Here is a 27376-nt window from a genome sequence, read left to right as displayed (position 1 = left end):
GGGGCATTAAGTTGCATTGTGAGTTTTTGGGACGTTGCTTAGTTAGTTTGCATCGCATCAAAACGCAACGTCCCACTGTGAAAGTAGCCTTAATCCAGTTGTATTAGCAAGGAACATACAGACAATGCATTATGTATATGGGAGTTGCACATTACATAGTGTATAGCATAGTATAGGACCAATATACCAATATCCTTGAATACACTCATCTTAGACCCAGGGGATTAAATCAAAGGGAGTTTGAGGGAGAAATTATCAGCGATTTTTCTATCTGTCCTATTTCAAATGGAATTTCTTCTGCGCTCCTTGGGGAGTATAAACAAGCTTTTTGTATGGTAAAGCAGTGCTTATTTGTTTTACCCAACATTCAAAAGTGGGTGCTGTGGGTGCGAACCATCTGCACGCCACGTCTTGTCTTGCCATACACATCACTTCTGATAGGAAGCTTTTGAGAGAGTTATCTAGTGCTTCATCTTGTTTGACCCTTATTAAGGCCTCTTGCACACTGCAAGCAATTCAGATTCAGATTCCGCTTTTTAATCTGTTTTTACTTCCGATTCAGATTCAGATTTGCAGTTTGCTCCTTGCACACTGCAAATCTGAATCTGAATCGGAGGTAAAAACTGATTAAAAAGCAGAATCTGAATCTGAAATTCTTGCAGTGTGCAAGAGGCCTTAGGCCCATACACACGTCGGATTTTTCCGAACGATGGGTCGTTTGAACGTCCCGTCGTTCAGTCGTCCGCACGCTAAATCGGGCGTGTGTACAGACTGTCGTTCGGGTGATAAGATGAGATAAGATCCGCCGGGCGTGTGTATGGGCCTTAAAGAGACTCCGTAACAAAAACATCCTGTTTTTTATCATCCTACAAGTTTCAAAAGCTATTCTAATGTGTTCTGGCTTACTGCAGCACGTTCTACTATCACCATCTCTGTAATAAATCAACTTATCTCTCTCTTGTCAGACTTGTCAGCCTGTGTCTGGAAGGCTGCCAAGTTCTTCAGTGTTGTGGTTCTGTGATGCATCTCCCCCCTCCAGGCCCCTCTCTGCCTGCCTGTGTATTATTTAGATTAGAGCAGCTTCTCTCTTCTCTCTTATCTTTTACATGAGCTTTCACATACTGAAGAATTACAGACAAGGGCAAAGCTGTTTGCAGGAAGAAACAAGCAGCCTGAAACTTCAGTGCATGAGAACAGGGGGAAAGAAACACACAAATGATCTCTTGAGATTCAAAAGGAAGGCTGTATACAGCCTGCTTGTGTATGGATGTATTTTCTATGTGTGGACATACTGTACATCAACCTACTTCCAGTTTTGGTGGCCATTTTGTTTGTTTATAAACAAACTTTTTAAAACCGTTTTTAACCACTTTTAATGCGGCGAGGAGCGGCGAAATTGTGACAGAGGGTAATAGGAGATGTCCCCTAACACACTGGTATGTTTACTTTTGTGCGATTTTAACAATACAGATTCTCTTTAAGAAGGCATAAAATGGGGTGTGAGTTCTTGAGACAGCCCATTTTGTCATGAAGGAACTTAACAATCCGTGTCCAGACAGCTGCTATTCCTATATCAGATGGAAGAAAGAGGGCAAGGGAGCTTGACATTTGTGGCAACTATCTGTAAATTGCGGCTTGTATTTTGTCACACCCGCTTTTAAAGGCAAAGGAAGCCATAAAAGTAGACAGGCCGTCAAGGGAGAATAAGGAAAGGGAAGGGGTCAAAGAAATTATGTTTCTGGTAGAAAATGTTACAGTGAACCTATGTAGATGCCATTGTTGACATGTCCTCTTATATGCACATAGGTAATATATGCTTCCTTGTTCCTAATATTTAATCAGGAATGGCTCATAAACATCACCGGAGTTCCCGTGTATGGGATGAAGCTTCCCACAGGATTCCAGCTGATTGGACAAGTGGTAAGAAAATATTTGTAAAAAGGGTCACTCTTCCCAATGTTTCATGCATAAATTCCTCGATGGACTGCTCTGTCTTTTGGAGGCTCTCTGTAATCCACTGGGTTGTACATTTACTTTGGTGGTCATTATGAGGACCTCCCCACCACTCTGTTGATTTTCCATTTACCACATATTATGGATACTGAAACTGTAGGATAAAGGACACCCCAAGGTGGGTGGCGTAGCAATAGGAGGTGCAGAGGTAGCGACCGCATCAGGGCCCTTGGGCTAGAGGGGCCCCACAGGGCCCACTCTCATCCACAGTATTAGCTCTTTATTGGTCCTGTGCTTGTAATAATCACTTTTATACAGTAGATGCTTTGAATAGTAGTAATTAACAACCTGCTTCCCATCCAATTCTTGCACCTCTGACACCGTGGTTGTCCTTGATTGGTTTTGGTGCGCTGTATCAATTGTTATATATAGCATGCTTGGGGGTCCCCAATGCAAAACTTGCATCTGGGCCCACAGCTCCTTAGCTACGCCACTGAACCGAGGAGTCATGATGTGGAGATCTCCACACTGGAATCCACAGGAACTTGGTAAAGGTATTAGTATAGATGTAGACTTCCACCGAGATGCAAAATGCTAACCATGACAATATAATGAGATATTTTTTGCAGGGATTACCAGATTATACCAAGTGGTTGGCTCTTTATTCTACTATGAAGACTGAACCTAGAGTGAAATCAATCACTTGCCGTTCGTATGCTAGGTAAGAAACTCGTGCTTTTTAAATTTCACCTGTCTTCTGAGAGATTTGGAACAGCCATTGCGCAATACACTGCATTGATATTAGTTGTCTGGCTGTAATGTAGATTCTTTGTAGTCAGGGCACGTGATCTACAGTTTTACTCTAGCCAGTTCTTTGCCTGTACTTAAAGTACACCTGAGTTGAGAACAAGATTGAAATTTAAATTGCAGAGTTAACAGTGGAAATAATCCTTTTTCCAAATTTAACAGATTACAGCACTGCTGGGTCTACACAATAGTGTTTCAGAAATGTGTGCCAAGAGGTCCAGTTAGCTGCTCTTCATACTGTGGGAAGGGGAACTTTATGCAATGATGTCCAACAGAACGATAAATGCCCTCTGAGTTAAAGTCACTATCCATCTTAACAATGTCCTCGTAGAGGCAGTCTCTAATGCTGGGCATACACGGCTCGTTTCTCAGCGGCTCGATTGATAATTTCCGACAGGTCCTATTGCCCGCCGGATCGATTCCGCGCTCGATACCGGCGGGCAGAACAGTAGAAAAACGAAGAGCTGATTAGAAAGCGCCCGCGGGGACAAGCAGGAATCGATCCGCGCGCACGGACGAGCGGTGGCACGCGGGCATCGAGCCGCTGGCTCGATACCGGCGCACTATCTAGCCGTGTATGCCCAGCATAAGCGCTTGTGTTGTCTGAATAAATGCTTTTACTGTTGAAGGCACATCCAAAGGATGAAGAATTAAGGGGTTACCGTGCATCCTAAAACTAGGCATCGTCCATTATTAATTAAGGTGGAAGACTGATGTCACCTTGGGTAAGAAAGATTGTACTGGATGCAGAACAAGTCTGTACTATACTAAGTGAGGCTCCAAGATTGAAGTTCCAAAATTCTTCTACCAGAGGTTATTGCAATTAGGAATACTGTCCTCAAAGAAATATCCAGAGATGTGGTCGAATAATTTTGGAATTAAAAAACTAAAGGTAAATCTCACTTTGGGAACTTTTGCTTTTCTGGAGGTTTTAATTGAATCACAGCTTTAAAGAATTGTTCAATCAAATAATTGGAGGACCATGAAACCCCTGAGATGGACAAAATGGCAGAAACATGTCTCCTAAGAGTAGAATGCACTAACTTAATTTAATTTCCAGACCTCTTTGCAGAAAAGTGAGTAGATGATATACTTCAAATTACTGGACCAAAATCCCCTGTTGATAAGCCAACTCAGAAAATACTTTCCATACTCTATCACATGTAACCTAGAGCTCTCAAATTCCACTTGATTAACTGCAGACAATGAGGGTTTTGGTGTGGTGGTGAGCCCTGGGAAAGTAATTCTCTTGGGGAAGTGACACTGTCCCTTTCACTGTGTCTAATATTGCTCCCAAAACGTTATCTTTTGTGTGGGTTCTAGGTTGTTTCTTTGATAATTTAGGATCCAACCGAAGTTTTCCAACGTATTTTCCAGAATTTTCTGATATATCTTCAAAAGACTTTCTGACGTGGCCAAGAGTAGGATGTCATCTAAATAATGCATAACCCAAATTTCTTGCACAAAAAGCAGTGCAATAACCAAGAAAAAGAAAAAAAGTTTGAAAATCTAATTGAGCAGGAACATTAAAGCATGCGTCTTTCATATCTATGGAAGACATCAGATCTCTTGGTCAAATCAACATGATTATGGACTTCAAACTCTCCATTTTGAACTTTGAGATGTGGATATACTTTTTTAGACTTTTCAGATCAAGAACAGGTTTCAAATCTCCAGGCTTTTTCATTATTAAGAAGAGCAGGGAATAGTATCCTGCACCTTCTTGCTAATGTGGAAACTGCCGGTTGATTCATCAGTTTTGATATGTAATCCACCATAATCCATACCTTTTCCTTTGATTTTGGTATATTTTCTTCTACAAATCTGTTTTGGAGGAGCTGCCTTCCGATATTCCATAAATGTCCTTCTAAAACTGCACCCACAATCCATTTGTTTTGCACAGCGCCCATCCAGACTTCCTTGAAATGTCGCAGCCTTACTGGGAAATCTTGGACAGGCCTCATTTAAAAAAAACTCATTATTTTCTGGTGTATCTAAGGTAGCCCTGGACTTTAAGATTTTTAGATTTTTAGAGTGCTTGTGAGCTTCTCCAGTTACAATACTCTTTACCAGGGCGATATGTTTTAGCCTCTGCAAACTTGTTTATGATTGCTTATTTAAACTGATTAAATCTTTGCTTTCTAAACCTACGATCCTGAGGAAGCAGACCTGATTTTCTGCCAATTACTCTAGAAATGGCCACATCTATTTTAGGACCAAATAAGGCCTTACCGTCAAAAAGGATTATTGTCCAAGTCTGCTTTGATGATGGGTCTCCCGCCCAAGGCTTGAGCCGTAAGGCCCTCTCTTCCCTAACAGAAAAAAGCATACTTCTACTAGTGCTCCTGACGATGTGAACACACGCATCCCCAATGAATTCGGCTGCCAACCTGCGAACACGCTGAATCCAGCGCAGGAGACTTGGGCGCAGCTGGCACCACTATAGGCCCTAATAGGAATTACGGCTATAGCGGCACACAGGGAGTAACTTTGGCGCTGTCAGACAGAGGTGAAGTTACTTTTAAAACACTATAATTCGGACTCCAGCAATTGCTGGAAGCCAAATTATTTCATTCCCCACTATCCATGGCGACTTGGAGGGGGAATAGTATTTAACACGGCCGGGAACTTGTGCAGCAGCAGGATCAGCCATACCGGCAGTATCCTGCTCCCAAGTCTCCCGCGCCAATTCCTATCCTGCACCCAAGTCTCCCACGCCGATTCCCCTCGTATGTGCCTACCTGAGCTCATCCAAAGAAAAGCTTATGTCTTCTAAAACCGTGTCTTTCTTAATTTCTTTCTGAACATTCTCAATTCATACCTTCGGAGTCATGGCCACTGAAGAAAGTAAAAGCGCCAATCTGGACGATGCTCCTAAAGCCAAGTAGGCTTGCTTAAGATACCGATCCATTTGTCTTTCCATGAGATCCCTGAAGGAGACAGAATCCTCTAATAGCAACATAACGTTCCTTAAAATTCTCATTAAGGAAGCATCAACTACCAGAATAGACTGAGTAAAGGCTCCATCTTCAGTCAATGGATATATCTTCTGCAACCTATTTTCAATTGTTTTCTCCCATTCCTCCACAATGAATTCTTTAATTTCTTCCAACATTGGGAACAATAGATTGCTCTTGCTTAGGTTTTAATAGTATCTTTTCATCTTCTGCTGTGGTGAAGACATATCATCTTGCCATTTAATAGCGCTCTTAACTCTTGTAATAAATGGAGGAATCAAAGGAAAAACAAAATCTACTTACTTAGTGTTTGATTCTCCTTCTGAACTAGCCCTCTCTGAATATGATATATTAGATGGATCTGGTATTGGAGAATGATGATGTACAGACAGCTCAGAGACCATGGCCCATATGCAATTTAACTTTTTCTCCTTCGTTTTCTACTTGGTGATATTTTCAAACTTGTCAATAAAATGCCTTTTAAAACCACAAACAAGCAAAAAAATGTTCAAAGTTATTTTGATAGTACTTTTTCACCTACTTTTTGGAACTTTTTCCATTGCAAATTGCTGAAATGTTTTTCTAAACCAAAGATGAAAAATTATCACCTAGGAGAAAACTCAGGAGATAACATTAATTGTATATGGGCCCATATCTCTTACCAACTGTTTAAAACGTGACACCTCCCTGTCTTCCCATGCAATATCTAAGTGACATAGGTCACACACTTTCTTATTTGGTAAATATGATTTGCCACAGATGCAACACTGATCTTTCTTCATAGATAAGGATGATTTCCTTAAATCTGTATGTTGTGGTCTATCCGAGTCCTCACTAGACGTAGAAACTCTTCTACTAGTTCTTGTAGTCAAACTTCTTACAGGAGAATGGGATCTAGACTCTCCAGACGCCATTCTAGATGAATGTCTGTGTGGAGTTCTAGATACTGAGTGACAGTATTCTTTTCCTTTAATCACTTAATTAGATGAATGACCCAATCCTGGATCATCTTGCTCAGGTTCTATGTTACAAGATTTTTGCTCCTCACTGTGTTGCCTGTAAAGCAAAAGAGCTAATCGGCACCAGAAAAAATGCACCCTTTTATATCACTGTACTCGCTTATCCTACTGTGATATGGAGACTTTCTACTAATTTCTACCATTTAAATCTGAAACATTGTTATATTGTTTCCTGAACCAGTTTTAAGATGGGCACATGTTCAGTGGACTCAATGTTCAGTGGACTAGTTTAAATGGCTCCCAGCATATGGGAACTCATTGTTTAGAGTACAGCTCATCCAAGTGCACTTCCTCTTTCTAGCCAATCACAGAGCAAGGGAGGGGGCAGGACTCAGGAGGTATATAAGGATTACCAGCCTTTCTTTTGGTCTCTCTCTTCTGCTGGGGTGCAAAACTGTGAGGACATCAAAGACCTGTGCTGTGAGCCATGGAGGGTTTTCTTTGTTTGACGTGACCATGATGATTAAGGGATACCAGAGCCAAAAGGCTCTGGTAAAAACTGAAGCTGCATAGACAAAGAGAAAAGCGACAGGCATTACAGCATCGGTTCTGATATGGGTGCTTCTAGGGATTATCTTTCACAGGATACGTTTCTCACTACTGTGTGCTCTGGATATTAGAATAAACACATCTTGTATCAGTAGTTGATTGAATAAATATTTCTGGCACTATCCAGTGTCTTCTTTATCAAAAAACGTTATTGCATCAAAATCTCTAAAAAAAACTTTCACATGCAAATAAAACACTTCACCATTACTTATGGCAATCTATACGCTCCGGACTTTAGACTCTTTAGGTCATAATGCTGATTTTGGCTTGCAGGGCTTTCTGTAAGTTTTTACCTTCTCCCTCTCCCCTCCCCCCTCTTTATGACATGAGATGGGAATGTGCCCCCCCCTCCCGCTTTTGTACTTGTCTTTTGGGTGTACCTTTTGGGGATGTTTTTTGATGTACAGGCGGGATCTCAGATTTTATTTGGGGGCCGCCTGTATTGCCCCTCTTCAATCCTTTCCATATTTCCTTAATAACTGCTAGGGAGTTACGGTATAGCTTATTACCTGCAGATAGTAATTTGCGTTTAGTATTTCACATGTACGTTTGGCCTGCTCCTCTTGCAGTGGCTGGGTAGCGTATTGTGTAAGTTGGCCTGCTCCTGCCTGCTAATAGTTCCTCTTTGAAGTTAGCTGTCATTCTAGTACACTGCGCTCTGTGCGGAGATGGCCTTGAATTTAATATATCCGCCCCGAGGTGGAGATGCGGAGATGTTTGTTTATTTCAGCATTGCCTTTTTGGCAACACCCCAAGGAAGCGCGTCAGTGCAAAACTGTCGGTGGGCAGAGTCTGGAGGGACCCCCACCCCCCTCATCACATACATGTCTCAGCACTTGCGGACACGCTTGATGGAGGCACTTTGGCGTCCTGTGTGCCGCGCTATCCTGTGGTTCTAAATGGTGCAGCTAGTGTGCTCATTTACAAGCCAGCTTATTGCTATAGCTACGCATGGATGGGCGATGACAACTTGGATGGCATATATGCTCAACTCAAGTAAGTACAAGCCTGCGCATGGATTTATTATGATGGAGCATTCTGGAAAGGGGCAGGTAATTGACTGAACTTACTCGCTGTTTGCTTGGCGTTACCGCTATCCTGCCTTGCATAGACGACTTGACAGAGACACACTGAGCTTTTATAAGGTTAACAGCTCCCCTTCCACTCTTTGCCAATTTGCCCACTAGCAAGATGGCCACGCAAAACTTCCATCTTCTTCCCAATAAGGCTACCTTATTCATACGCGTTAGACGCCAACCCGAAAGAAAAGGGCAACAGGTTTCTAGACGAGCTGGAGGTGGGGCCGCACTTCTATCCATCCGGACAACAGCATACCACCATGGTACATCAGAGAAGTACTATGTAGCGGGGGCGTAGAAACCTAAATTAAAGGCTCAAATAGTACTAGAAGGGAGTCTGTATCTTATCGGAGCATTTAGCTTCCTGAAGCATAAACTACAGCAGGAGAGACATGAACCTGCTGGTAGTTGCAAGCACAGATAACGCACTGGAAAAAAAATCAAGGGAATCCTGTTAGAGGCGAGGATGTCAACAAAGAATGTCAGCATGGGCCAAAGTAGTCCTTGTAACATCTTTGGGCATCCTACTAGGGCCAAAGGGGACCGGGCTTTGCCATTAGTATACTGATATGGAAAACACCAGGGTAATTACATTCCCTAAAATTGGAATAAAGATACAGCCTCCATATGCCGCAGACTTTATGTTCCCTTAAAGCTCTTCTGTTTTGCTTGCAGAATAGGGATAATTGGAAATCCATCAGACGGATATTATGGTAAGACCATTTCCATGACAATTTCCAACTTCTGGGCAGAGGTCACTATCTCGGAAAGTAAGAAACTGGTAAGAATAATTACACACACTATGCACTGCAACCAAAATAGCTTGTCAGTGTGCTTCATAGGTACATGTTTGTTCCACGCTACTAAGGAATGTAACCCTATGTGCAGGAAATTATTCTGTCATTGTCCAGTTCTCTTGCAAGTACTCAGCAAAATCCATAATGTTATTTGAGTTATACAACGTTATGGTGAGCATTGGCCACCCAGGGGGTTGCGGGCAGAATTAAAACTAACTGCTTATTTTGTCATTGTTGCTCTCAGTATGTGATACTCAGTACTTGCATAGCTTTTGAACTGGTTCAAAACTTTTGCATACACTTGAATTTGCAAAAATAATTTTTTGACTGCAGCTCTACTTTAACCTTTCAGTGCATCTTAAGGATGTGAAAGGAAACCACAGTGGTTGGAGGAACCCCACTCAAACACAGAGAGAATTCTATGCAGGTGGTATTCTGGCTCAGATTGAAACCTGGGACAAGGCAAGCGTGCTAACCACTTAATCACCATGATGGATCTTAGTAAATCAGCCCCGATACATACATTTCAGAATCAGAGATGCAAAGCTAGAGTTTCATTGTAAAGGGTCAGACTACACGAAAATTATATTAGAGTTTTCTTTTGTTTTAGTAAATGTTTCATTAAACCATATTTTTTTTTATTAGATTGTTGGTTTTTCTATGTTGTGTTTTAAAATGGTGTGCATTTCATCCAATAAGGTTTTGGTTCCACATCCCTTAAATGATCCAACGGAGTTTGGAAGTTTGCAAGACTTGTTTTACATCAGTCGTAAGGAAGGGTGAGACTATATTGCTTTGAGAAAACTTCATGATCCCTCTATACACCCATGTCTAAAAAAGAGAATAGCCAGGAGTGTAACCTGGAGAGAAATTTTTAGTTCATCCAATAAGCCCTCAGCTCTACGATGTTGTTTTCCACTGAAAGTGTAACTGTGGGTGAAAATGTCAATGCGATGCAAATAATTCTGAGTAGATGCTGGATTTTGCACATTCTGGCCCATAACATAATAACTTTTTCACCTGACTTTTCTCCTAGGAGATAATTTTTCATCTGCTTTTTAAAATTACTTTTCAGCATTTTATAATCAAAAAAGTACCGAAAAGTAGTGAAAAAGTACTATGAAAAAAATATTTTGAGTATTTTCTTGCTTGCTGGTGGCTTAAAAGGAATTTTATTGGCAAAGTGTGAAAATATCACCTAGGAGAAAACTCAGCAGAAAAAGTGAATTGCATATGGGCCTCTGTCTTCAAATGTATGCATCTTGAAAATGGGCCAATCGAGTTACATCCTGGTCTAATTTGATTGATCCATTTTCAAGCTGCATGAATATGAATACAGAATTTATATACTCCTGCATCAACTTAGAATTATTTCCATCTCATTGACCAATCCTAATTAAAATCTTTAGAAGAAGAATAGTACATGGTCCCTTCCATGTCCTTTTCTTATGCCACTGAGAACCGCAGTATTCTTTTTTGAGATCACTCTGCAATTTCCATTCACCACTCCACTCTATTGGTAGAGTGATTGTCACTCTGTCTGCAAGCTACAGTAACCTTTCTACAGAGTAGTAAGTAGTTGTCAGCAATGTAGGGCCTTTGAAGTCTATACCCTGTGTTTTTATCGAATAGGTATTTTTGTGTTTAGTTATTCAAATAAAATATTTCAATGTGAGCTTAGACGTCTAGAATGTTTTACAAGGATCCATATTTTATCTTTTAGATATTTGGGAGGTCTGAGGTTACTACAGTCCACATGCAAAAAATTTTACCAGTACTGCTCAGACAAGGGGTAAGTGTATCTAACTGTTAAGGCTGTTGTACATTTCTGTTGTCCAAACAAGACAAAAACGGAAAATTGTATACTTCCCTTCGATAATTTTTCTTTTCCTGTCTAAACTCCATGGCAGCATACTATGGGGGAGGGGGGTTAGCTCCGCCCCCTAACCCCCAGGACTAGTGTCTATAAATCTTTGCCCATCTCACTTCCACCTGCTTTTTTTTTAATAGTCCACTAATTATACTGTGTTCGCAGAAGGGTGGGCCCTCCACATGCTGCCATGGAGTTTAGGCAGGAAAGGAAAATTTACCAAAGGTAAGTATACAATTTTCTGTTTTCCTGTCCAACTCAATGGCAGAATACTACGGGGATTTAACTAGCTAACTATGCCAGGGAGGGTTATGAATAAGAGACAAACACAGCAACCATATGCTATATAGTTTATTTTTCATAACATAAATCAAACCAAACTAAACCATGGATAAGGCTCCTGGATCCAGTTTGTAATGTTTTATGAATGTATTGGTCGAAGACCAACTTGCCGCTCTACAGATAACTTCCAGAGTCATCTTGGTTAGAGCTGCCCATGACGCTGCGATCAATCTTGTTGAGTGGGCCGTGAAAACTTCAGGTGGCTCCCTGCCCATGACTTTGTAAGCTGCTCTGATTGCCCTTACTAGCCAGCCTGCAATCGATCTTGATGGCGCCGGCTGTCCTCTTCTATATTATGAAAAGTCTGTTTGTAGTGCGAATCTCTGCCGGTCTTTGCATGTACAACTTGATTATGAGTGGTATGTTCCAGGCCTCCGGGTTGTCCGCCTCTGTCTTGGAAAACACCGGAAGATTCCATTCCTGGTTGAAGTGAAAGCAATTTGCAACTTTCGGGATGAATTCTAGAAGTGCCTGCAATTCTGCGACTCTACTGGCTGAAACAATTGCTGTAAGAAAGACCGTCTTTAGGGTTAAATTGTATAGTGTACAGTCCATTAATGGTTCAAACGGTGGCCTGGCTAGGCCTGTCAGCAATAACAGAAGGTCCCATTGCGGATAACAGTTTTTCTTCAGCGGCCTGATCTTGTTTACCGCTTGAATAGCTAACGGATCCAATGCCCATCTTGTATGTGTCCGAGCCGAGATCGCTAAAATTTGTCCCTTGATAGTTATGAGCACTAGCCCCAGCTTTAAGCCCCTCTGTAGAAAGTCTAGTATATAAATAACTTTGAGTGAGGAAAATTGAATGTGTTTCTCTTCCAGAAAGCCTATAAATTTCTCCCAATTTCTGTGATATGTAATATTAGTCGTCTTTTTCCTAAACTTTAACAAAGTCTCTATGACTGCGGCCGAACATCCCAACAACTCTAACCTCAGCCTTTCAGTTTCCATGCCATTAAGTTTAGTATTTGTGGGTATGGATGTACTACGCCCCTCTGGGTTAGATCTTCCGGGCATGGAATCTTCATTGGCTGTTCCAACGCTAGTTCCTGCAGAAGTGGAAACCACGGTCTGCGCGGCCACAGTGGTATAATTGCTATTAATAGGACCTGCTCTCACTGAATCCTCTTGAGAATTCGATGGATTAGAGGTGTTGGAGGAAATACGTAGCCGATGTTAAATGTCCACGGGGTCGTTAAGGCATCCCATCCTGCAGCCTGCTCACACTTGTGTCTGGAGAAAAAGGTGGGGCATTTTACGTTCTCCAGTGTTACCATCATGTTTACCTGCGGTTCCCCCCAGGTCGCACAGATCTGCTCGAATATTTCCTGCTTGAGCGCCCACTCCCTGTGGTCTACCCAATGGCGGCTCAACGTGTCTGTAAGATGGTTCTGTACTCCTTGAATGTGTATTGCTTGAAGCAAAACAAGATTCATTTGAGCCCAGTCCATTACTGGTGCCACCTCGTTCAACAGATTCCTGCTGTGTGTTTCTCCCTGGTTTTGTACATACGCAATTGCCGTTGTGCTGTCCATCCTCAAGATTACATATGTCCCCGTGATGTATCTGCTGAAATGGATTAGGGCGTTGAACGCTGCTCTTAGTTTAATTACATTTGCCAGTAGATCCTGCCAATTCTCCGGCGATTTTCCCTGGGCAAACATCTGATCTAAATGTGCACCCCAGCCCTACTGGCTGGCATCTGTGGTGATGGTGATCCGTAGTGATGTGACTAAACTGTGATGATTTAGAATATCCTCTCTGCATGCCCACCAATCCAGTTGGTTCTTCGTGGGAGGGCGAAGCTCGATACTCTGGCTGTAACTTGTTTCCTTCCACTGACTCAGGAATGCCATCTGGAATTCCCTGATCTGGCCCATCTCGCCATAGGAATTGTGGAAGTAAATGTAAATGTTCCCTGGACTGCTAAGCATTGCCTGGCTGACAAGGCAGTCTTCTGCTTGATTTCCTGAACTCTGTGTAGGATAGTATGTATCTTTCCCTGCGGTAGTCTAACAGCATTTTGTAGCATGTCTATTTCTGCTCCCAGGAATACTAGCCTCTGAGACGGTTGTAAACTACTCTTTTCCCAGTTTACTAACCACCCAAATTCTTTCAAAGTTGTTAGTATCGTTTGTTTGTGCTGCTCTAGCCGCTCCCTTGACTCTATCAGCAAAATATCGTCTAAATAGTGGTGGGTACGCAGACTCTCCTCTCTGAGTGTTGCAATGACTGTTATAAGGATCTTCGTAAATGTCCTGGGAGCAGTGGATATTCCAAAGTACAGTAAACTGAAAGTGGTCTTTTCCAATTGCAAAGCATAGAAATTTCTGAAACCTTGGGTGTATAGGGACATGCAGGTGTGCATCCGCAAGATCTACAGAGATCAACCAATCGTTTAGACCTATAGATGGTACTATTGATTGCAAAGTCTCCATCTTGAATTTCTGCTGCTAGATGTGAGTGTTGAGCAGGCGTAGGTCCAAGACAGGTTGTAAGTCCCTTGACTTTTTTTGTCACGAACAGAGGGGAGTAAAACCCCTCGAACCTTTCTTCTTCTGCTACTTGGATTATTGCGTTCTTTTGCATTAGTTCGCCCACATATTGGTGCAGAATGTCTCTCTTTTATTCCAAGGTCGGTATTCTTGTCACAATAAAGTGTGGGAGAGTAGGTTCTGATATGAATGTCCATGAATGACCTTTTGCTATAGTGTTGATGACCCAAGGGTCGAATATCCTTTCCACCCATTGACCTATCTCTGCAACCGTCCCCCCACCGGTTCCAAATGGGCAGGCGAAATCTCAGAAAGTTTTGGCATTTTGGGATGCTGTCGTAGAAGATCGTTGTTTGTTGTATTTCGATAAGGAAGAGTCGATTGCCAGGGCCTACGAAAGGACTTACTACTCTTACTACTTTTAAAGTCTCTGGATCTGTATTGAAATTGCCTCTTGTCACCCAGGTGAGTCTTGCTTTTCTTTCTGTCCTGTGTAAGCAACCCAGTCTTTCCACTGTTTACATGGGAGATCGCAGCATCCATCTTGGTCCCAAATAAATTTTTCCCATCATATGGGATCTTACACCATACTGCCTTCGAGTTGGAGTCTGCATTCCAGGGTTTAAGCCACATGGCTCGCTTTGCCGTAACTGCATTAATCACTCCTCTGGCAGAACAATGAATCTCGTCAATAGCTGCCTCTCCGACGAAATCAGATGCTAAATGGAACTCTTCAAGACCTGACAAGAGAGTCTTTCTATCAACTCCAGCTTAAATTGCTCCCTCCAAGTTATCGTTCCAAGTTTTAAAGGCCTTCGCCACCGAGGTGAGGGTGATTGTTGGTTTGCACGCCCCGCCAATATTAGAATAAATTCTCTTAAAGTCCTGATCCACCTTCCTCTCCATCGGATCTTTGAAGGCTACCGAGTCCTCCAGCGGAAGGGTGACGTGTTTGGCTAGACGCATCACTGAAGCGTCTACTAGTGGTGAGGTCTCCCTCCAAAGGATATCAATTCGGCGATTGGAAAGTGGTGCCTTTCTGTCTAACTTTGACCATTCCTCCTGGACTAGGTCATTGATCTCCTCCATGACGGGAAAGGTTATATTCTTTTTCTTTAGATGAGGGTAATAGCGTTTCTTGTTTGGTGGTTCCTCAGATTCCTCCCACTGTATAGCCTCCCTTACTGCCTTCACTAGAGTTGGAACTTGTGCAAAATCGAAGCCAACCGCAATGCCATCCACACATTCCGTTGCGGTAGATATACTAGCAGCCTAAGCGCTTTGAGTCCTATGGGAGAAAAGCGCTATAGAAATGGTATTGTATTGTATTGTATTATCATCATCCGGAATTTCAATAGTCGAACTAGTGGACGGTAGGAGTTCACTTATGGTCTGTTTCACAATCTCCTTCACCAGAGATAAAGGGGAAAGAGGCGCCCAGAGAAGATAAAATACATTAAAAACAAATAAAATGAAAAAAGTGAGGTGGCTTACCTCAATGAAGACAAATTCACGTATTAATAGAATTTGATTGCACTGGCAACACGTTTCGTGGGTGTATACCCACTTCCTCAGGCCAAATAGCAGTGCCTAATAGTGCTTGTAGCCACAAATAACCACATCTCACCAGAGATGGTAGATCCTGAAGTGGATCCTAATATGGATCCAGATAGGGGCCTTCCTCCACCGGCATGGTATAAAAACAGTTTGCACATACAACTTTACCCAGCAATGTTCTGTCACCGCAGGCCCAACAATCCTTAGGTCTATTTTTAGGTGACTGCTCTCTAACTTCACTTCTTGAGGCAGAAGGGAGTGAGGATCTGGAGGAAGATCTGCGTGCTTCTTGCAAGGGAGCTTCCTGATGCTGTAAGGGGCTGCAAGAGTAAACAAAGCAGAAGAGAAGAGAAAAAAGTGTCTCAGTAACAGAAACTTCCCTGAATGCCTTCAAAAATATAATAAAAATATCCATGTTGGTCCTTACCAATCGTTCTGCAGCAGGTCTGTTTTTGGGGCAGGGTCAGAGTCCATAACTGTTAGCCAACAATACTGTAATAGAAACAGATATATATATATATATATATATATATATATATATATATATATATATATATATATATATATATATATATATATACACATACAGTGGCTGTGTAGTGTACTGGTTAAGGGCTCCGCCTCTGACACAGGAGACCTGGGTTCGAATCTCGGCTCTGCCTGTTCAGTAAGCCAGCACCTACTATTCAGTAAGGAGTTTCTTGGGCAAGTCTCCCTAACACTGCTACTGCCTACTGAGTGCGATCCAGTGGCTGCCTCACAAGTGCTTTGAGTCCGACAGGAGAAAAGCGCTATACAAAAAAAGGAATTATTATTAATATATGTATATGTGTGTGTAATGGTCTGGTACAGCAGTAAGGCTGATGCGAAAGCATGTGGCTAACAGGAAATATGCCCACCTTGTCAAAGATAAAGCTTTGTATAGCTCTCGGGGTCCGGGTGGGTGGCAGAACAGGGCTACCTGCAACGTTAAAAATACATTTAGACCTCGTCTCCCGGCGCCTCCTCCCCGCCCTACCAGCAAGTACCTCTGTACCTTTCTGCAGTCTCCACTTGCTTCCACCGAGAGCTGGGATCTGCGCCAGGTCTGCAGTTTAAATAAACTGCATTTCCTGGCCATGACAGATGCCGGGCCGGACTGCTTCCGGGTCGGAACTCCAGTGCGCATGACATTCCACCGCCGGAGAACTCAGCGCCACCCCCTGGTCTGGCGCACGCTCACTGCCGCCTGCCAATAGGAGCTTGTCCGGCCACCTGATGTCCCTGCCCCATCCATCTTCCGCCATTTACGGCATACTTGCGGACTCCCAGCGCCCCAGAAAGACATGCAGAAAGAGGGTCTCCGTTCCCAGCAATCATTTAGATGCAAAGAGCGCGGACTTTATGCTCGGAGGCAGGAGCATGGACGGCTGTCAGGATAACAGCCTGGTAAGGACAAAAATCGTCATGAAGAAAAAATTGATTTCACTGAAAAATAAAAGAATATGTTTAAAAACCAATTAAAAATGTGTAGACACAATCCTGGCAGTTAGGACGGAGAAAAAAAGCAGGAGGAAGTGGGATGGGCAAAGATTTATAGACACTAGTCCTGGGGGTTAGGGGGCGGAGCTAACACCACCCCCTCCCCCGCACTGTAGTACGCTGACATTGAGTTGGACAGGAAATCGCAGCATGGGGAAGAGAGCCGAATAGGCACATCACAAGTCTATAGCCTTGAAACCTGTTTTGTTGCTACAGAGGATGGAGGAGGGATGACAACATTACACAGCAACTTCCAGTTGGAGGGGGTAGCATGAGGGATAATGGGCTTCGGCATCATTGTTGTCAGCATGATGTATTTTATGCAACTCTAAGGGACACCTGTTTATTGGCTATATTCTTGTCCAAGTGGGCCTTAACGGTCACCTTGGTTGGCTGTAATCTACCTTGTGTGCATAGCTCATGTTAAAGCTTGAGGATACAGCTTTATGTAAAATATTGGCTATTTGAACAAAGTTTATTTAAAAAAAAAAAAAAGTTAATGGTAAGAGGCTTGAGCTCTAACCCGAAGCCTTTTTCAGAGACAGTGGGGTAAATTCAGTAAACTGCAGTAAGCAAAATAACATGCGTAAAAGTCTTATGAGAGCGTGATGTATTGCATTACACTCTACACATTATGTGGTAAGACTTTACGCATGTTATTTTGCTTACCACAGTTTAGTGAATGCACCTCAGTGAGTAATCTGACAGTTTCGGAGTGTTCACTAAAGTGCTGTGTGACATGTATACTATGTATATATAGGAATTGCATGTTTGGTACATTCCTACTAGTGTAAAAAATCTTATGGATGATTTATCAAGGCTGGTGCAAATTTGTTTACAAATCTCAAATGAAAGCAGAAATATGATTGCTGTTTTGAAGCCTTAAAGCAGTAGGATCAGCCATACTATGCCAGGGAAAAAAACACATATATAAGTAGATAAATACTTGATCTACTTACATAACACATGTATTATACTGTCCACGTTTTGATTTCAGTGAATGTTATATAGTAAATTACGAGAATTCTGTTAGTGGTGGGGGCCATGTCTTTTGCCCACAGTTAAGACTAACTCGTGACGTCATTTCTGCCCTTTACTCTTTTTCTTGTCTCCTCCAATTGCTGAGTCACCTCAGCCTTGCTTGTAAACACAAGTGAGTAGGGGATTAGGTTTCAGATAAGCAGCTGGCAGGGAAATAAAGGAAACAGGAGGAATACATTATAGATAAAAAGAACCCCCAGCATGCAATTCTTTGGCACCGACTACTAAAGGGACAGTGCTCCTTAAGTAAGTGATAACTCCAAATCATAACAGCAGAAAATGTTTTGAAAGTTTTGAATGCAGGATTAGCATCTTTATCACTTAAAGGAATACTATCGATACCCAAGTGTTCTAAAATGACAATGTACAAATAATGTCTAAGTAGCTGTGTAAACATTTTCCTGCTTTTCATGTTAAATATCAGAGGCAAAAGCTGTAATTTATTGAGGATAGGATTTAGCTATATTGGGACAAATCAATTGCAGAATGGGTGTCTGCTTCAATGCACAGCCAGAGTTGCATATCAGACTACAGAAAGCAAATATCAAACATATCAAACTCTGAAAGCAAAAACAGTATGAAAAAGCTGTGAGAATTAGTTACATTTCCTCTGCTCTCTTCAGACACTTCAGTCAGAAACACAGGACACAGGAGCTGCAGCTGTTGGGAGCTCTCTCTCTCTCTCTCTCTGTCACACACAGAGCTACACATAGAGTTAACTGATCAAGTGTGAGGGGAATTTCCCCTCTCCTCATGGCTCAGTCAGCCGTCAGTTTTGGCGTCAGTAAAGTTTGAATGTATTTTGATAACAGTAAACAAAGAAGTTGCTACTAAAATGTATACACCAGTACTTAGCAGCACTTCCCAAATAATTCCAGTGTCAATTGAAAAAAATATGTGAATCGATAGTATTCCTTTAATACACTCAGACCAGTTGCTGTTGAAATGTCATTTTTATGGTGATGATACCGCTTTAAAGTGGTCTGAAAGCCAGCATTTCTACTTTGCTCTAAAAGATTCCTCACAGCTTGAAAGCTACTATCCCAGAAAAAAATTCTAGCAGAACATCACTGAAATGGTTGCAAACAAAGCACTTTCTCCTGCTATTCAGCTTCAAATCCACATCCAAACTGTAGATAACCGTATCTTTTTTGCTTAAATATATCAACACTGGAATGTAAACAAACACTCTCTGAGAAACTGTCTCTGCTTCAGGCACACATAGTGTTCAGAATAGCTCATTAGAACTAGATTTTAATATATAATACAAAGCAGTTATAATAGAAAAATAATAAAATGCAATGCTAGCTTTTAGGGCAAGAAAAACTACACTTTGGAAACTTGTAATTTGTAATTGGACAATATTTTGTGTGCACAAAAGCAAATATGATAACTGTATGAGTAATAAAAAGTAGGAAAACACATTTTTATTGAATGTTATGTCAGAGTTTCAGACCACTTTAAACTGAAATCATAATGTTTGTTCCCAGAATCGCACTTTCCAAGCAGAACTTTACTCTACGGTACAACGTGAACATTCCACGACAGGTGGTGAGTTTTTATTTGGTCCGAAGAGTGATGAAAGTGGCAGAAAGAGGTGATGTGATGTCAAAAGAGTTCAAAAATATTTACAATGCTCAGGACTCCTTTACCAAGTTGGTTGTGTTATGATTAGTGTTGGTGCATTCTGCAATTTTGTTCCAAATTCTGATGATCTGAATCTTTGTGAATGAGCACCACGGAAGGGGTTTTTAACTCACTCTTGTTGCTACCTTTGTGCGCTGACCTCTGTCGCTTTCTGGCTTTCACATACTTCCTCATATGTGAGAGTTGGAAAGCGACATGTAGGGCAGCACACTAGGCGGTTGCGGCGCAAGGATGAATTCACACCCTATGCTGGGCATGCACAAAGATTCAGGTTCAGACTGACAAAATTAGAAACAAGATTCAGAATTTGAAAATGCTGAATGCACCAAGAGGAGTGACGATGTGCCTTACAGAGGCCCAATCAATGTTAAAAGCTTGTAGTATGTTTACTATAGACAGCTGGGGTAATTCAAAGTGGCAGATAAGTCAGTGGCATTATTTATTTTAATGCACCCTTTTGGAATGCAGTTAACTTAGAATTTGTTTCGTAATAGAGATATTTTGCCCTATGGTACTGGCAAGTGAGGGTATGTCTTGGGTCATGTCAGTTGATACTGGGAGTATAAAGTTGGGGAAATAGGAAATGCTTGTAGAAAATATTTTGTCACAGCTTTCACTGCTGGTGAAAAGAAGGGCCCATGAACATATCTGGCCGGATTTGTGCTGTAACTACTATAACCTGCTAGGTTGTGATTGGTTTAGGCACCTGAAGTTGACTATGTAGATTTTGTCTCACGAGACCCTGGAGCTTTAAATTGTCAGGTGATATGCCATGAAAACTTTGGCCATTGAAGTCACACATATGAGTGATGGGACATAGGCCTGAGAAGTAGGGAGGTGGTCGGGTACGCTCAACTAAAAAGGAGGGGGAAGGAGGGAGTAACCATGGTTTTACCAGAGACGGGACAAGGTCCTTCAGCACCCAAGGCTGAAACACCAAAGTGCGCCCCTCCATCCCTCCCCCCCAGCCGTCACACACTGATTGCTACTAGACTAAGAGGCGCCCCAGGGCCCCCAACCTACCCAATACCTTAATCTCTAGTTATCTGGCTTGCAGTCACTGCCATGTATCCCCTTTTCCTATTTCTTTCTGCTTCAAACACAATTGGGAATGACAACTGAATGAATTGTGCGCCCCCTCCTACACTGCGCCCTGAGGCTGGAGCCTCTCCAGCCTCTGCCTCGGCCCGGCCCTGGGTTTTACAGATAGTTTGAGATTGAAATCATGCACACATCTCTAAAATTCATTGGGAACATTTAGCAAGCATGGGAACTCCAGAATCAGGCACCTGTCTAGTTCAAATACAGCTTCTACTTGCATGCCACATCAGTTATATCAGGTGACAGTACCTGTTGCTACTTTCGCCAAAAACACCATAGCCATTAATTGGATGCTCAATGAGTATAGCATAAAAACTAAAGGAAGAGGGTAGTTAGATGTGGAGGGCGAAAACCATGGAAAAAAATTAACTATACCTGGTGCGTCCATATTTCAGGAGCGTCTTGTTCTCCCCCAAATGGTGTCCTCCTATGTACCTGTGTCTCTTCCTGTATCCCCACGTCTCCCCCAAGTGTCCTCCAGTCTCCCCATGTGTCCCCCATGCCTCCTCCTATCTCCCCCATGCAGTCTCCCCTGCTATGCCTGGCTCCCCCACCCCTTCCCAAGTGCCTCTCCTCCCTCTCCCATGTGTCTCTGCCCCCCCCCCCCCCTCCCAGCAGTCAGCGGCAGTTGCTTACCTCATCCATCATGCCTGCGGCGATTGAAGACATCCGGCTTCTATGTGCGGCTTTCTCTAGTGCCGGCTTCTAATGATGATCATTGACGCGTCATTAGAAGCCGGGGGGGGGGGGGGGGGAAGCCAGGCCCAGCAGGGGACAAGGCAGGGAATCCCAAATGGCAGCGGGTCGACTGTTCATATCAGCGGGCGTTCGGAAGTCGAGGATTCCCTGCCTTTGCGCAGGGACTTTTTCTCCCCATATACGGCGGAAATTGCGGTATGTATGTTGAACAGGTACCATGCTTTGTGACAGACGCCCTTCCGGAACCCGGTAATTTGGTAATGTGCATGGGGCATATTGCATTGGATTCATTAAATCTTGTGATTCTAAACAGAGCACTGTGTTAGGCTGCTACAATATATAACAGTATAAAATAATGCTGTGTTTTTTCTATCTTTTTGCAGGGCTTGGCTGGGAGCAGGTAATCTGACCCATTCTTTAAGATTGTTTTATTATTATAAGGTTCAGGTCAAGTTATGCAGGTTATGGCCTGGGCTTTGTGCCAGTTAGCATCATGTAATTTCACAGGAAGGGAAAATGTAAAGGAGCTCACAAATTTTGATGATGTTTCGATCATTATTTTACCATCTATTTTTTTTTTCTTTGAAGTTGAACTTCAGCCATTTTCTTTCAGGCCGGAGTCACACTTGACAAATTTGTGTGTGATGTTCTGCAATGTAAATTTGCATTACAATACGTTTTCCTGCATTTGCATTTTTCATTGTGCGTTTTTATGCATTTTTCATGCGTTTGCATTTTTTTATCAATATTCATATTTACCAGGTAAAAATAAATAATTTTCACATTTGTTTTGACATTATTTGGGCAAAAACACATCAGAAACGCATGCATTTTTTTCACTAGAGGAAAGCATTGTGTGCAGAATGCAGAAAGAATGAGCTTGTTGACCGTTTTAAAAACGCATCGAAAAACGCATATCATTACTTTTTTTGCGCGGCCAATTATTATGTGCGTTTTTGCATGCATTTTCTAAAACGCATGCTATTCAAATAAGTGTGACCCTGACCTTAGAGACAAAGATAAGGCATCCTGAAGTGAGAGACATACAGAATCTTCTTGTATGGCTTTGTCACTAGATTTAGAACATGTGATCTCTCTAGTGGTCCAGGCTCTGCTGAAACCGAAGAATCAACATGACAGCCAGGCATCTAGAAAATTTAAATGGGAATAAAGATGTCAGCCTCTGTCTTCTTCCCACTTCAGGTGAACTTGAAATTGATATCATTCGTGTACTGAAACATTATGACTAACATCTATGGATTTCAGCCTGTCCTGTATTATTATATAGCAGGTGATGCACATTGTTCTTCTCCATCAATTTTTCTAGAAATGATGTGGAATTTAGTGGCTGTTTCAGCCTGATGCCTCATTTTCTGTATTTTCTTCCTGGTAAACAATATCGTTTTTTTAATAGCATCCAAATGTCTAGTTTCCACCTTACAAATTTGTAAAACTTTTTTCTCATTTTATTGTGGAATTAGTCCTCCGCACTGTGTCTCCTCTGGCCGGTGGAGATGTGACGCTGCTGACTGTGTTTTGTAAATTGCTATTTATTATCCGGTGTATGGCCTGTGATCTGTTCTGTTTCTGAGCCCTCCAATCCGTGAATAAGTGATTTGCTGAATGTTCTGCAAATGCTCATAACGCATTCATGAGCGCTTTCCCTCTCGCCTGCTATTTAAATTTAATAGCGCTCTTTATTAGGTAATTTCCGGGAGTGATTGGGAAGCATTTACTGAAAACGCCACAGCTGCCTATATTATATGGGCTGCATTGTACATCTGTTCAGCTCTGTCCAGACTCAATCTTAATAGGCATAATATTTGTTCTTTTGTTTTGCAGTGCCATTGTATCAGCCACTTTGAAATGTCTTATGAAGTTCTATAATTTAAAGGATGATGTAAGTCTGTCATCACTTTGTTGTGTTGTTGTTACTAAATTAGTTTAGGCATAGTAATTTACTGCACTGTTTTAGTTAATTTGTATAAATTTAATTTTGTAAATAAGTTTACATAAAACGTACTTATAAAATACTGTAATGGAACCAGCATAGACAAATCACTCTCTGACTACAGCAAACCGCCACCACACTGCATGATAATTCACTCACCAGCTCCTTAGATCATATTACATGATCATATGATTATGTTGTGTACTCCCAGTCTGTCTAGTCAACTGTGGGCTCTGTAATCCTCCACCCCTGTAAGCATCCTCCGTTGCTCCGTTTACATCAGGGGTCTCAAACTCAATTTACCTGTGGGCCGCAGGAGGCAAAGTCAGGATGAGGCTGGGCCGCATAAGGGAATCAATCAATCAGTAGCACCCCCCCCCCATCCCTTGCATTGATTTTTATTTCAAAATCAAATTCACACTGAAGCGAACTATTTTGCCTATTTTACCTTCTAGTTCGCTTCAGTGCTCCCATTACAAGTAATCCGCCATGTCCCCGCCGCAAAACGAGGGCTGCAGAGCCCCCAAATCGCCCGGGGGGCAATCCACCGGCATTTCCTGGAAAGGGCAGAGCTTTCAGCTTCAGCTCTGCCCTTCCTGACGTCAATCGCGGCGCATCGACCGCCTCTGCCCGTCCCTTTCACTCTTCCTTCACAGAGAGGGGCGGGCAGAGGCGGCGATGCGCCCCGATTGACGTCAGGAGGGGCAGAGCTGAAGCTGAAAGCTCTGCCCCTTCCAGGAAATTCTGGCGGATTGCCCCCCGGGCGATTTGGGGGCTCTGCAGCCCTTGTTTAGCGTCAGGGATGCGGCGGATTACTTGGGAGCACTGAAGCGAACTATAAGGAAGCTTTTGCCGGCGCGGGCCACAAAATATTGTATCGAGGGCCGCAAATGGTCCGCGGGCCGTGAGTTTGAGACCCCTGATTTACATCAAGCATGTAAAAGATAGATCATCTCACAGGTCTGAGGCATAACAGGAGACCACCTACAGCTGTCCATTCCATGTGGTACCGATGTTCCGCTTACGTCCGCTGTATCCTCCGCTCCCCGGCTTGCTCGCCAACTCTTCCTCGACTGGTTTCGTCCACTTGATTTTGTCCAGGGGCAGGGTATTCATAAAATACACTGTCTATCCTAACAAACTCAAGCTGATATGCCACAGGTGATTGATGCAGTGATGACTACCAACTAGTGGTCAATGCTGCTGAATGATTTTTTTTGTGTAGCGGATATGTTAGAATCCCTGTCACTGCAAATAACTGTTGTAATATTCCAAAGATGACAGCCATTATGATATTCAGCCTTGTAGGTTGGAGGTTAGCCAGGAAATGGCCGAGTGTGTGACACACCATCACCCTGCTATACTAACTAGCCTGCATGGATAGAGAAGCAATTATGAGTATGCATACACCAAAAAGCATGCCTCAGGTAGTGGCCAGGCATGCATTCGTGCATGCATGGTAACATTACACATAATTCATTAAATATATTGTATTACATTAGATATTGTAATTGTATACTTGGATATTAGCATAGAAATAAAGCTTTAGGGGTGTCATATTTGCATGGGATATCAAGCCTCTGGATCTGTACAATAGAATAGTGTTTCGATTTGTTTTGTTTGCATTGGAGAATGTACTCAGATCTTTTTTATTGAGCTATGTACTAATTATAGATTACCTCATTACAGGGCCGTTTCTACTGCCGTGCGGCCCGTGCCGCCGCACTGAGCGCTGCTGGGAGGGGGGCGCTGTGATGGAGGGGGGAGCCGCAGCCGCGGGGAGGGCAGCCCGACCTCTCCCTCCCTCTCCCCGGCCGCCCTCCATGCGTTCCCCCCTCGGACTGCAGAGTAATGTGCAGGGAAGCGCTATAGAAAACTACTCACCTCCCTGGTTCCAAGCGCTGCTCTCTCGCCGACGGTCTCATCTCTGCATACACTCTGATACACGCTGCTTCCTGTTTAGCCGGAAGCAGCGTGTGTGTGTATCAGCGTGTATGGAGAGATGAGACTGGCGGCGAGAGAGCAGCGCTTGGAACCAGGGAGGTGAGTAGTTTTCTATAGCGCTTCCCTGCACATTACTCTGCAGTCCGAGGGGGGATCGCATGGAGGGCGGCCCGGGGAGAGGGAGGGAGAGGTCGGGCTGCCCTCCCCGCGGCTGCGGCTCCCCCCTCCATCATGGGGTGCACCTACCTAACCTATACTGGGGCAGCTACCTATCTAACCTATCCTGGGGGGCACCTACCTAATCTAACCTATACTGGGGGGCACCTACCTATCTAACCTATACTGGGGAGCACCTACATAACCTATACTGGGGCAGCTACCTATCTAACCTATCCTGGGGGGCACCTACCTATCTAACCTATCCTGGGGGGCACCTACCTATCTAACCTATACTGGGGGGCAGCTACCTATCTAACCTATACTAGGGGGCAGCTACCTATCTAACCTATACTGGGGGGCACCTACCTAACCTATATTGGGGCAGCTACCTATCTAACCTATCCTGGGGGGCACCTACCTATCTAACCTATACTGGGGGGCAGCTACCTATCTAACCTATACTGGGGGGCACCTACCTAACCTATATTGGGGCAGCTACCTATCTAACCTATCCTGGGGGGCAGCTACCTATCTAACATATCCTGGGGGGCACCTACCTATCTAACCTATACTGGGAGGCAGCTACCTATCTAACCTATCCTGGGGGGCACCTACCTATCTAACCTATACTGGGGGGCAGCTACCTATCTAACCTATACTGGGGGACAGCTACCTATCTAACCTATATTGGGACAGCTACCTATCTAACCTATCCTGGGGGGTACCTACCTATCTAACCTATACTGGGCGGCAGCTACCTATCTAACCTGGGGGGCAGCTACCTAATCTAACCTATACTGAGGGGGCAGCTACCTAATGTAACCTATACAGGGGGGCACCTACCTATCTAACCTATACTGGGGGACAGCTACCTATCTAACCTATAGTGGGAGCATTAACTTATCCAACCTGTATTGGGGGCACCTACCTACCTAGCTAGCCTATACAGGTAACAACTATACTGGCTACCAATATTGGAGGCACCTACCTAACTAACCTATACTGGGGGCATCTACCTATCTAACCTATGCTGGGGGCAACTATTCTGGCTACCTATATTAGAGGCACCCACCTAGCTAACCTGTACTGGGGGCACCTACTACCTATCTAATTTATACCGGGGACGCCTGCCTATCTAACCTATACTGGGGGCAACTATACTGGCTACCTATACTGGAGGCACCTACCTGGCTAACCTATAGCGGAGGCAACTATACTGGCTCACCTATGCCTGGCTACCTATACTGGGGGGACCTATAGCTGGCTACTTATACTGGGGTACCTATTCTGGGGGAATCTATACTGAGTGCAACTAGACCTGGCTAACCTATACTGCGGGCACCCATACCTTGCTGTGGGGGGGGGTTGCAATTTTTACACCCTCGCCTTGGATGCATTTTAGCCTAGAAACTGCACTGCCTCATTATCTTAGCTGAAAATCTAAAGAGTGTGCAGGTGTCCCCCATCCTGGCCTCAATTTTAGCAATCTAGTAGGATATATCCTAGTTTCTCAACGTGCGGTACGCGTACCCCAGGGGGTACTTCTGATGGTTCCAGGGGGTACTCAGGCGTGATATACTTAACCAAGAATAACAAATTTAGAGTTTTAGAAAATGATACATCTTATTTAAACAACACCAAATGAGTATATTAGCTATTTAAAAGTAATAGTAAACACTTGGAAATTGTTTAGAACCAATTATCATGTACTATGATAAAATATACATTTGTCGAGGGGTACTTGTGATAATGTTTACTATGCTAGGGGGTACTTGGTGAGTACAGGCTTTTAAAAGGGGTACATAACAATAAAATGTTGAGCAACACTGGGATATATCACTCCTATCTGCTAAGTCCTGCAGTAGTCTTCTATCCTCGCCTTTCCCTT

At 43.1% G+C, this 27376-nt stretch overlaps 1 protein-coding gene across 1 annotated transcript in view; it reads left to right on the top strand.

Moving 5' to 3' along the window:
* Window positions 1–27376, top strand: part of LOC137522116 (uncharacterized) — a 226651-nt gene that overhangs the window by 41603 nt on the left and 157672 nt on the right. Inside the window, exons 7-14 of the mRNA XM_068242144.1 lie at window positions 1843–1920; window positions 2583–2674; window positions 9040–9145; window positions 9861–9940; window positions 10885–10953; window positions 19478–19538; window positions 21818–21834; window positions 23277–23334. Coding sequence (XP_068098245.1) covers window positions 1843–1920; window positions 2583–2674; window positions 9040–9145; window positions 9861–9940; window positions 10885–10953; window positions 19478–19538; window positions 21818–21834; window positions 23277–23334 — 561 coding nt within the window. The remainder of the gene's footprint in view (window positions 1–1842; window positions 1921–2582; window positions 2675–9039; window positions 9146–9860; window positions 9941–10884; window positions 10954–19477; window positions 19539–21817; window positions 21835–23276; window positions 23335–27376) is intronic.

The sequence above is a fragment of the Hyperolius riggenbachi genome, chromosome 6, assembly GCF_040937935.1.
Source record: "Hyperolius riggenbachi isolate aHypRig1 chromosome 6, aHypRig1.pri, whole genome shotgun sequence".
NCBI lineage: Eukaryota > Metazoa > Chordata > Amphibia > Anura > Hyperoliidae > Hyperolius > Hyperolius riggenbachi.
Note: the sequence above shows the minus strand (reverse complement) of the source record. Positions and strands in the feature narration are given on the sequence as shown.